The 12,500-nt window shown below is 58.8% G+C and overlaps 1 protein-coding gene across 1 annotated transcript in view; it reads left to right on the top strand.

Moving 5' to 3' along the window:
- LOC116957933 (phospholipid-transporting ATPase IF-like) overlaps positions 1–12,500 on the top strand; it is a 130,386-nt gene that overhangs the window by 1,451 nt on the left and 116,435 nt on the right. Inside the window, exons 2-5 of the mRNA XM_076054704.1 lie at positions 1,028–1,120; positions 1,707–1,796; positions 3,876–3,956; positions 6,659–6,937. Of these exons, the coding sequence (XP_075910819.1) occupies positions 1,028–1,120; positions 1,707–1,796; positions 3,876–3,956; positions 6,659–6,937 (543 nt within the window). The remainder of the gene's footprint in view (positions 1–1,027; positions 1,121–1,706; positions 1,797–3,875; positions 3,957–6,658; positions 6,938–12,500) is intronic.

Genomic DNA, 12,500 nt, shown 5'->3' with positions numbered 1-12,500 from the left:
TGCTGGATCTGACCCCGTGACCTCCTCCTGCACCTAGCCTGGCACGGATTGGACAATAGACAAGTTCACTTTTTGACGACGTGTGATTGTCGTGTCCGCCCGTGTCTCCCCCTGTCCCCTGTGGCTCCCGTGTCCCCCGTGTCCCCCCGTGTCTCTTTCTGTCTCTCCCCACCTGTCCCCCCGTGTCTCCCCGTGTCTCCCCGTGTCTCTTTGTGTCTCTCCCCACCTGTCCCCCCGTGTCTCCCCGTGTCTCCGTGTCCCCCTGTCTCTCTCCCCACCTGTCCCCCCGTGTCCCCCCGTGTCCCCCCCGTGTCCCCCTGTCTCTCTCCCCACCTGTCCCACCGTGTCCCCCCGTGTCCCCCCGTGTCCCCCCGTGTCTCCCTGTCTCTCTCCCACCTGTCCCCCCGTGTCTCCCCATGTCTCCCGTGTCCCCCTGTCTCCTCTCCCCACCTGTCCCCCACGTGTCTCTTTCTGTCTCTCCCCACCTGTCCCCCCGTGTCTCCCCGTGTCCCTCCGTGTCCCCCCGTGTCTCCCCGTGTCCCCCTGTCTCTCTCCCCACCTGTCTCCCCGTGTCTCCCGTGGCCCCCCGTGTCTCTTTGTGTCTCTCCCCCACCTGTCCCCCCGTGTCCCCCCCCCCCGTGTCCCCCCTGTCTCCCTGTCTCCCTCCCCACCTGTCTCCCCATGTCTCCCGTGTCCCCCGTGTCCCCCCCCGTGTCCCCGCGTGTCTCTTTGTGTCTCTCCCCACCTGTCTCCCCATGTCTCCCGTGTCCCCCGTGTCTCTTTGTGTCTCTCCCCACCTGTCCCCCCTTGTCTCCCCATGTCTCCCGTGTCCCCCCGTGTCCCCCTGTCTCTCTCCCCACCTGTCTCCCCATGTCTCCCGTGTCCCCCCCGTGTCTCCCGTGTCCCCCCCGTGTCCCCCTGTCTCTCTCCCCACCTGTCCCCCGTGTCTCCCCGTGTCTCCCCGTGTCTCCCGTGTCCCCCTGTCTCTCTCCCCACCTGTCCCCCCCGTGTCCCCCCCGTGTCTCAGTCCGGGAGCCGGGTGATCCTTGTGGGACCAGGTCACCCCGCGTCTCTCCTGGAGGCTCAGAGGTTCCCGGACAACAAGATCGTCTCCTCCAAGGTGAGTTAGTTACCTGGGTGCCGTGGGGATGCCGTGTGGAGTAGTGAACGTCGCCACTGGGGGAGAGACAAAGGCGGCCGGGCGTGGTGCTGGTAGCCACCCACCCCCCTCGTGTGCCACGGTGCCGGTAGCCTTCACAGGTGCTGCTCGCTAACAGCACTTGCCCCTACAGCCTGTTAGAGGCTACACGGGGGAGCTTTGTCTGTGTCTACCTTCACAGGTGCTGCTGCTACTCGCTACTCACAGCACTTGCCCCTACAGCCTGTTAGAGGCTACACGGGGGATCTTTGTCTCTCTGTGTGTGTCTGTGTGTGTGTGTGTCTGTGTGCGTGTGTGTGTGCGTGAGTGCGTGTGTGTCTGTGTGTGTGTGTGTGGTGTGTGTGTGTGTGGTGTGTGTGTGTGCGTGCATGTGTGCGCGTGTGTGTGTGTGTGTCTGTGTGTGTGGTGTATGTGTGTGCGTGCGTATGTGTGTGCGCGCGTGTGTGTGTATGTGCGTGTGTGTGTGTGCGTGTGTGTGCGTGTGTGCGTGTGTGTGCGTGAGTGTGTGTGCGTGCGTGAGTGTGCGTGTGTGCGTGTGTGTGTGCAGTACACTCCCTGGAACTTCATCCCCAAGAATCTGTTTGAACAGTTCCGACGAATCGGCAATTTCTACTTCCTCATGATCTTCTTGGTGCAGGTCAGATGCAGGCGCGGACACGCACACACACACAGACAGACACACGCACACACACAACAACAACAACCGCCATTCGCCACAAAGTGGTGGTGACGTCACCACGACGCTTGTGCCAGGCCATGTGCACCTTGAGGCTACGTGAAGTGTTGAACGCCCACTGGCAGGAGGTCTCGGGACAGACCCAGCAGGTGCTACGGGTCCACTGACTGAGATGACTGAGATGTCTGGCTGATGCACCACCTGTGCCTCCTACTGTGCCAACCTGCTGTGCTTTAGCCACCCGGCGCTCCGCTCGTTGTTGTGAGCGTCGCTCGTCCGCCCTCCGTTGTTGTTGGAGGGCGACTGCCTCCAACTGCCCAGTAGCGTCCTTCACGAGCCTCCTCCACAGAGGCCGATCTTGACACCGCTGGTACTGGTCATCGGCAAGTCCACTCAGCTCCACGTCCTCCTGTACCACATCACTCCATCTCTTCTCTAGCCCGTGCCGCGCCCGTTTAGCCCCCTCGATCCGGCCGAACAAAAGCTGTTTCGGCATGCGGTGGCTGGGGGTAGGGAGGGTCACAGACTCACACAGAGATTCACAGACTCATCGAGACCCACAGACTCACACAGAGATCCACAGAGACCCACACACTCACAGAGTTCCACAGAATCACACAGAGAGCCACAGACACAAACAGAGAGCCACAGACTCACACAGAGACCCACAGAGACCCACACACTCACAGAGAGCCACAGACTCACACAGAGACCCACAGACTCATAGATAGCCACAGACTCACACAGAGACGCACAGACTCACACAGAGACCCACAGACTCACACAGAGACCCACAGACTCACACAGAGACCCACAGACTCGCACAGAGACCCACAGACTCAGAGAGCCACAGACTCACACAGAGAGCCACAGACTCACACAGAGACCCATAGACTTACACAGAGACCCACAGACTAACACAGAGACCCACAGACTCACACAGAGACCCATAGACTTACACAGAGACCCATAGACTCGGAGACCCACAGACTCACATAGAGACCCACAGACTTACACAGAGACCCACAGACTCAGAGAGCCACAGACTCAGACAGAGAGCCACAGACTCACACAGAGACCCACAGACTCACACAGAGACCCACAGACTCACAGAGAGAGCCACAGACTCACACAGAGACCCATAGACTTACACAGAGACCCATTCAGAGACCCACAGACTCACATAGAGACCCACTTACACAGACACCCACAGGCCCATAGAGACCCATAGATTCACACAGAGACCCATAGACTTACACAGAGACCCATAGACTCAGAGACCCATAGACTCACACAGAGGCCCATAGACTACTCACACAGAGACCCATAGACTCAGAGACCCATAGACTCACACAGAGACCCACAGACTCACACAGAGACCCACAGACTCACATAAATTGAAAAATAATCTTTTTAAAACATTTTTGTGTTGAGTTTGTATCCCTTCCCCCACACGTGGACATCTGTGACGAAGAGCTTCATAGCTCATCGGATTCCTGCAGCATGGACACCAAATTCTGATCTGATTCTGATCTGATTAGCACGCCTGGCTGCATAGGGTGTGAAAGAAGTTCTACAAACACATACCGCCTTGTACCCCACAGCTCCCTCTCACCACTCACCACTCCTACACTCCCCCCACTCACCACTCCTCCACTCACCACACTCACCACTCCTCCACTCCCCCCACTCACCACTCCTCCACTCCTCCACTCCCCCCACTCACCACTCCTCCACTCACCACACTCACCACTCCTCCACTCCCCACACTCACCACTCCTCCACTCCTCCACTCCCCCCACTCACCACTCATCCACTCCCCCATCCCCTCTCCCTCTCCCCCCTCCCCCTCTCACCCCTCCCTTCTCCCCTCTCCCCCCTCCCCTCTCCCCCCTCCCCTCTCCCCCCTCCCCTCTCCCCCCTCCCCCTCCCCTCTCCCCCCTCCCCCCCTCCCCCCTACCCCATCCCCTCTCCCCCCTCCCTTCTCCCCTCTCCCCCCCTGCCCCCCTCCCCTCTCCCCCCCTGCCCCCCCCACCCCAGGTCGTCATCGACTCCCCAACCAGCCCAGCCACCAGTGGCCTCCCGCTCCTCTTCGTCATCGCGGTGACAGCCGTCAAGCAGGTGGGGGGTGGGGGTGGGGGGCGCACACAGACACAGGCAAAGGTCCCCCGGGTAGCCTCAGCACCCTGTCGGGGGCAAGTGCTGTTAGTAGCGCGTAGCCCCAGCACCTGCGAAGGCGAGCACGGCAAGCGACCACGCCCGGCCGGCCGCCTTTGTCTCTCCCTAGTGGAGATCTTTACTACTGCACACACAGCACCAGGTACTCGTTTCACAGCACACACACAGACGCAGACGCAGGCAGACAACCCTCAGCCTGCGCACCTCGGCGCTTTGTGCCAGGCTAGGTGCACCTTGAGGCCAAGTGAAGCGTGGGAGGCTGTCACGGGACAGACCCAGCAGGTGCCATGGGTCAGCTGACTGAGATGACCGGTAGATGCACCACCAGCTGTACCCCCCCTACAGTGCCAGGCTAGGTGCAGGAGGAGGTCACGTGACAGACCCTGTAGGTGCCACGGGTTGACTGAGATGACCGGTAGATGCACCACCAGCTGTACCCCCCCCTGCTGTACCAGGCTAGGTGCAGGAGGGAGGTCACGGGACAGACCCTGCAGGTGCCACGGGTTGACTGAGATGACCGGTAGATGCACCACCATCCGTACCCCCCCTACTGTGCCAGGCTAGGTGCAGGAGGAGGTCACGGGACAGACCCAGCAGGTGCCATGGGTCGACTGGCTGAGATGACCGGTAGATGAACCACCATCTGTACCCCCCCCCTGCTGTACCAGGCTAGGTGCAGGAGGGAGGTCACGGGGCAGACCCAGCAGGTGCCATTGGTCAGCTGACTGAGATGACCGGTAGATGCACCACCATCTGTACCCCCCCCTGCTGTGCCAGGCTAGGTGCAGGAGGGAGGTCACGGGGCAGACCCAGCAGGTGCCATGGGTCGACTGGCTGAGATGACCGGTAGATGCACCACCAGCTGTACCCCCCTACTGTGCCAAGCTAGGTGCAGGAGGAGGTCACGGGACAGACCTAGCAGGTGCCATGGGTCGACTGGCTGAGATGACCGGTAGATGCACCACCATCTGTACCCCCCCCTGCTGTACCAGGCTAGGTGCAGGAGGGAGGTCACGGGGCAGACCCAGCAGGTGCCATGGGTCGACTGGCTGAGATGACCGGTAGATGCACCACCAGCTGTACCCCCCTACTGTGCCAAGCTAGGTGCAGGAGGAGGTCACGGGACAGACCTAGCAGGTGCCATGGGTCGACTGGCTGAGATGACCGGTAGATGCACCACCATCTGTACCCCCCCCTGCTGTGCCAGGCTAGGTGCAGGAGGGAGGTCACGGGACAGACCTAGCAGGTGCCATGGGTTGACTTGCTGAGATGGCCGGCAGATGCACCACCAGCTGTACCCCCCTACTGCACTAACTCGCTGCGTTTTATCCACCCGGCGCTCCGCTCGTTGTTGTGAGCAGCGTCGCTCCTCCGCGCAACTGTTCCCCAGTTAGCGTCCTTCACGAGCCTCCTCCTCCACAGAGGCCAGTCCACTCAGCTCCACATCCTACTCCTGTACCGCATCAACTCCATCTCTTCTCCAGCCCGTGTCACTCAATCACTCACTCACCCACTCACTCACCCACCCACTCACCCACCCACTCACTCACTCACCCACCCACCCACTCACCCACCCACTCACTCACTCACCCACCCACTCACTCACCCACTCACTCAGTCACCCATACACTGACCCATTCACCCACCCACCCACTCACTCACCCACCCACTCACCCACCCATCCACCCACCCACCCACTCACCCACCCACTCACTTACCCACTCACTTACCTACCCACTCACCCACCCACTCACCCACTCACCCACCCACTCACCCACTCACTTACCCACTCACTTACCCACCCACTCACCCACCCACTCACCCACTCACCCACCCACCCACCCACTCACCCACCCACCCACCCACTCACCCACCCACCCACCCATCCACCCACCCACCCACTCACTTACCCACTCACTTACCCACCCACTCACCCACCCACTCACCCACCCACTCACTTACCCACTCACTTACCCACTCACTTACCCACTCACTTACCCACCCACCCACCCACTCACCCACCCACCCACTCACCCACTCACCCATCCACACGGTGGCCACGTGACCCCAACGGGGTCTCCTCGCCCGCTGGAGGAGCTCGCCGAAGGGACGCGTTGAGAGGCCTTGGTGACCAGGCCCAAGGCCTCTCCTTAGTGTGGCTCCACTGCTCGCTCCACCCTCTCTACCCCCCACCCCACCCCACTCCACGACCCCCTCTCTAACCCCCCCCTCTCTCCCCCCAACTCAACTCTCTCCTGCCCCCTCTCACCCCTCTCTCTCTACCCCCCACCTCTCACCCCCCACCTCTCTCCCCCCCACATCTCTCCCCTCCCTCTCCCCCCACCTCTCTCCCCCCACCTCTCCCCCCTCCCCCCCCACCTCTCTCCCCCCCTCTCTCCCCCCACCTCACCTCTCTCCTGCCCCTTCTCCCCCCTCCCCTCTCCCCCCCGCCTCTCCCCCCTCCCCCCCACCTCTCTCCCCCCCTCGCTCCCCCCAACTCACCTCTCTCCACCCCACCTCTCTCCCCTCCCTCTCCCCTCCCTCTCCCCCCCCCCCACTATTTTCCCCCACCTCTCTCCCCCCCCCCCCCACATCTCTTCCCCTCCCCCCCCCACTTTGCCCCCCCCCCCTCGCCCCGCCCGCAGGGCTACGAGGACTGGCGCCGTCACCGCTCGGACGCCACGGTCAACGACGAGAGCGTGGAGCTCGTCGTGCCGGCACCGCTGACCGGTGGTGCCGCCGGTGGTGGCGGTGGTGGCGCCCTGCGCACGTCGCGCTCCAGCGAGGTGCGTGTGGGCGACGTGGTGTGCGTGCGCCGCGACGGCACCTTCCCCTGCGACCTGCTGGTGCTGGCCACGTCGGGGCGCCCCGGCGGGGCCTGCCACGTCACCACGGCCAGCCTGGACGGGGAGAGCAACCTCAAGGTGCACGGTAGCGCGCACGTGTGTGTGTGTGTGTGTACGTGTGTGTGTGTGTGTGTACGTGTGTGTGTGTGTGTGTACGTGTGTGTACGTGTGTGTGTGTGTGTACGTGTGTGTGTACGTGTGTACGTGTGTGTGTGTGTACGTGTGTGTACGTGTGTGTGTGTGTGTGTACGTGTGTGTGTGTGTGTACGTGTGTGTGTGTGTGTACGTGTGTGTGTGTACGTGTGTGTGTGTGTACGTGTGTGTGTGTGTGTACGTGTGTGTGTGTGTGTGTACGTGTGTGTGTGTGTGTACGTGTGTGTGTGTGTGTACGTGTGTGTGTGTGTGTACGTGTGTGTGTGTGTACGTGTGTGTGTGTGTGCGTGTACGTGTGTGCGTGTACGTGTGTGTGTACGTGTGTGTACGTGTGTGTGTGTACGTGTGTGTGTACGTGTGCGTGTGTGTACGTGTGTGTGTGTACGTGCGTGTGTACGTGTGCGTGTGTGTACGTGTGTGTGTACGTGCGTGTGTGCGTGTGTACGTGTGCGTGTGTACGTGTGTGTGTGTACGTGTGTGTGTGTACGTGTGTACGTGTGTGTGTACGTGTGTGTGTACGTGTGTGTGCGTGTACGTGTGTGTGTACGTGTGTGTGTGTACGTGTGTGTGTACGTGTGTGTGTGTACGTGTGTGTGTGTACGTGTGTGTGTACGTGTGTGTGTGTACGTGTGTGTGTACGTGTGTGTGTGTACGTGTGTGTGTGTACGTGTGTGCGTGTGTGTACGTGTGTGTGTGTACGTGTGTGTGTGTGTGTGTACATGTGTGTGTGTGTGTGTACGTGTGTGTACGTGCGTGTGTGTCTGTGTGTGTACGTGTGTGTGTGTACGTGTGTGTGTACGTGTGTGTGTACGTGCGTGTGTGTGTACGTGCGTGTGTGTGTACGTGTGTGTGTGTATACGTGCGTGTGTGTACGTGTGTGTGTGTACGTGTGTGTGTACGTGTGCGTGTACGTGTGTGTGTACGTGTGTGTGTGTACGTGTGTTTGTGTACGTGTGTGTGTGTACGTGTGTGTGTACGTGTGTGTGTGTACGTGTGTGTGTACGTGTGTGTGCGTGTACGTGCGTGTGTGTACGTGTGTGTGTGCGTGTACGTGTGCGTGTACGTGTGTGTGTACGTGTGTGTGTGTACGTGTGTTTGTGTACGTGTGTGTGTGTACGTGTGTGTGTACGTGTGTGTGTGTACGTGTGTGTGTACGTGTGTGTGCGTGTACGTGCGTGTGTGTACGTGTGTGTACGTGTGTGTGTGTACGTGTGTGTACGTGTGTGTGTACGTGCGTGTGTGTACGTGTGTGTGTGTGTACGTGTGTGTGTGTACGTGTGTGTGTGTGTGTACGTGCGTGTGTGTACGTGTGTGTACGTGTGTGTACGTGTGTGTGTACGTGTGTGTGTACGTGTGTGTGTGTACGTGTGTGTACGTGTGTGTGTACCTGTTTGTGTACGTGTGCGTGTGTGTACGTGTGTGTGTACGTGCGTGTGTGCGTGTGTACGTGTGTGCGTGTGTACGTGTGTGTGTGTGTACGTGTGCGTGTGTACGTGTGTGTGTGTGTACGTGTGTACGTGTGTACGTGTGTGTGTGTGTACGTGTGTGTACGTGTGTGTGTACGTGTGTGTGCGTGTACGTGTGTGTGTACGTGTGTGTGTGTGCGTGTGTGTGTACGTGTGTGTGTGTACGTGTGTGCGTGTGTGTACGTGTGTGTGTGTACGTGTGTGTGTGTACGTGTGCGTGTGTGTGTACGTGTGTGTACGGTTTCAGGAAAGGGCGGTCCTGCACAGATGCCATATTTTCTGTCCGTCTGCTACAGCAGAGGTGTAGGGAATTCCAACAAGACCTACATCTCTGCTTTATTGACCTGGTCAAGGCCTATGATACCATCAGTAGGCCTGGGCTCTGGGTCGTTCTTCGTGCTTTTGGAGTACCTGACCCTCTGCTCACGATCATTAAGGACCTTCATGATAGTGAGCGGGCCCGGGTAAAACTACGTGGCCGGGAGTCAGAGCCATTCCCTGTACACCTTGGGGTGCGACAGGGATATCCTCTGGCTCCCACATTATTTAACATCTATTTTGACCACGTAGTTCGTGAAGCCTTCAATAGCTGTACCGGGGGAATCTCCATATGGTACAGATATAATGGGAGGCTAATCGATGCCCGGGTGCAGTCAAGGGATGGCTCCCTATTGCTCAACCACGTTATGTATGCTGATGATTTGGTAATAGCTGCTCAGTCAGAGGAGGAGTTGGAGACGCTGCTGCTGAGACTGGAGCGTGCCACTAAGAGGTGGGGCCTTACCATCAGCCCCACCAAAACTAAGCACCTGCCTGGGTATTTTGTACCATCGGACACTCCACCCCCACAGCTCCCAATCGGTGATGGGGCAGTTGTGGAGAGAGTGGAGAGTTTCCCATACCTGGGCAGTGTGCTTATGACTGGCTCCAGTTTAACAGCAGAGGTCTCACTCCGAATCAGTCGAGCGGCAATATCTTTTCATCGGTTGCGTAACGCTGTGTGGAAGCTACCTGGTCTGTCGCTCCGCACTAAGCTTCAGGTCTTCTCGGCCACGGTCATTCCCTCCCTTCTCTACGCTTGCGAAACGTGGACCCCCCTAATGGAACATCTTCGCCGGTTAGAAACATTTAGGCTGGCCTGCCTACGATCCATCCTGGGTTTAACCAGACTGGATTGTGTGAGGAGCTCACAAATCCTTGAAAGATCTGGGCAGGGTCCCATCGGTGAGCTCCTCCGGCAGGCAAGGCTGCGATGGCTGGGTCATGTAGCCCGCATGCCCAGCCACCGCATGCCGAAACAGCTTTTGTTTGGCCGGATTGAGGGGGCTAAGCGGGCGCGGCACGGGCTAGAGAAGAGATGGAGTGATGTGGTACAGGAGGACGTGGAGCTGAGTGGACTTGCCGATGACTGGTACCAGCGGTGTCAAGATCGGCCTCTGTGGAGGAGGCTCGTGAAGGATGCTACTGGGCAGTTGGAGGCAGTCGCCCTCCAACAACAACGGAGGGCGGAGGAGCGACGCTCACAACAGCGAGCGGAACGCCGGGTGGCTAAAGCACAGCAGGTTGGCACAGTAGGGGGCACAGGTGGTGCATCAGCCAGTCATCTCAGTCAGTCGACCAGTGGCACCTGGGTCTGCCCCGTGACCTCCTGCCAGCGGGCGTTCGACACTTCACGTGGCCTCAGGGTGCACATAGCCTGGCACAAGCGTCGTGGTGACGTCACCGCCACTTAGTGGCGAATGGCGGTTGTTGTGTACGTGTGTGTACGTGTGTGTGTACGTGTGTGTGTGTGTACGTGCGTGTGTGTACGTGTGTGTGTACGTGCGTGCGTGTGTACGTGCGTGTGTGTGTACGTGTGTGTGTGTGTACGTGCGTGTGTGTACGTGTGTGTGTGTACGTGTGTGTGTGTACGTGTGTGTGTGCGTATACGTGTGCGTGTACGTGTGCGTGTACGTGTGTGTGTACGTGTGTGTGTGTACGTGTGTGTGTGTACGTGTGTGTGTACGTGTGTGTGTGTACGTGTGTGTGTACGTGTGTGTGCGTGTACGTGCGTGTGTGTACGTGTGTGTGTACGTGTGTGTACGTGTGTGTGTACGTGCGTGTGTGTACGTGTGTGTGTGTACGTGTGTGTGTGTACGTGCGTGTGTGTACGTGTGTGTGTACATGTGTGTGTGTACGTGTGTGTGTACGTGCGTGTGTACGTGCGTGTGTGTACGTGTGTGTGTGTGTACGTATGTGTGTACGTGTGTGTGTGTGTACGTGTGGGTGTGTACGTGTGTGTGTGTACGTGTGTGTGTACGTGTATGTGTACGTGTGTGTGTACGTGTGTACGTGTGTGTACGTGCGTGTGTGTGTACGTGTGTGTGTACGTGTGTGTGTGTGTACGTGTGTGTGTACGTGTGTGTGTGCGTGCGTGTACGTGTGTGTGTACGTGTCTGTGCGCGTGTACGCGTGCGTGTGTGCGTGTACGCGTGTACGTGTGCGTGTGTACGCCTGTGTGAGTGTGTACGCGTGCGTGTGTGTGTGTACGCCTGTGTGAGTGTGTACGTGTGTGCGTGTACGTGTGTGCGTGTACGCGTGCGTGTGTGCGTGTACGCGTGTGTGTGTACGCCTGTGTGATTGTGTACGCCTGTGTGAGCGTGTGTACGCCTGTGTGAGCGTGTATGTGTGTCCGGCAAAAACAACCTCCTCGTGGTGCCGGACGGCAGCGCTGTGGTGGGCAGTGCCGTGGGAGGGAGGGCCAATTTAAATCGGCCTTTCTCCTCATGGTGTTTGTAACCACCACAGCGGCCAAATGGGGGCTCTGGACGGGTAAAAAACTTTAATTAAGCTTGTGCCGGAGGCCCCGGGGGAACAGGCGTCTATGACGTCTCCTGGTCAAACCCCATTTGGCGGAGCCAGGAGATTGAATCTCTACCCTCGGGGCTCCTCCAGAAAACACAAAAAGCCACTCCGGATGGCCACGTTGAATGTCCGAACGCTCACTGCGGAGGAGAGGCTGCCACTCCTCTGTCGGGAGCTGGACCGGTACCGCCTGGATCTCTGCGGCATTCAGGAGGTCCGGTGGACCGGCTCTGGCTCCTGCCACCATGAGAGGTGGACAGTCCTCTACTCGGGGCAGCAGACTGCCAAACAACAGGGAGTGGCTCTTCTGAATAAAAGAATGAAGGGAGCGTGGGAGCGTGGGAGCGTGGCGGTGAGGTGTGGGAAGCTGTAAGCGCCAGGCTACTTTGGGCTCGCCTTCCCATCAACCGGAGGCGAGGAGTGGTGGTCGTGGTTACTTATGCCCCCACCGAGGACGAACATCCGTGATGTGAGCAGGCAAGGCCGATGAATCAGATGCCTTGTTTGATCTCCTGTCACAGGTGCTGGCTAAAGTGGCCCCTCGGGATAGAGTCATCTTGTTGGGTGACTTCAATGCCCGAGTTGGTCATGATGCTAGCACCTGGTCTGGAGTTATTGGAAGACATGGGCCAGATCAGCTCAATAACAACGGTAGGAGGCTGCTAGATTTTTGTGCAGCCCATGGGCTTGAAATTACCAACACGCTGTTCCAGCATCAGCGCATCCACACAAGATCATGGATGCATGCCGGGTCCAAGCAAGAACATCTACTGGACTACATAGTGACAGAACAGTGGATGCGGGCCCATGTCCTTGACAGCAGGACCTACCGTGGAGCTGATTTGCCCACTGACCATCGACTTGTCATCTGTAAGATGCGCCTGCCATTCTTCCACTCCGGTGGTGGGTGTACACCCAGGACCCCATTCAAACCCATAGTAGCCTGGTCTCAGCTAGCTGATGACAGTTGCAAGCGAGAATTTCGTCATCGCTTGCGGCTGGGGATGGCATCGTCCCCCACTCCTCCTGATGTCGAGGGGAAATGGGCGAGGTATAGGACTATGGCTCATGCAGCTGCAATGGCTGCTTTGGGTACATGGTCCAGACCTCCCCAGAGACCCTGTGTCCGCCCACTTCACAAAGGGGGCCCTAAAGATGATCCAAATTACTACCGACCT

The sequence above is a fragment of the Petromyzon marinus genome, chromosome 67 (genome assembly GCF_048934315.1).
Source record: "Petromyzon marinus isolate PM22_M1 ecotype Great Lakes invasive population chromosome 67, UKy_Petmar_22M1.pri1.0, whole genome shotgun sequence".
Taxonomy (NCBI): domain Eukaryota; kingdom Metazoa; phylum Chordata; class Hyperoartia; order Petromyzontiformes; family Petromyzontidae; genus Petromyzon; species Petromyzon marinus.
The sequence above is the reverse complement of the archived record's forward strand: the minus strand, read 5'-3'. Positions and strand labels throughout refer to the sequence as shown.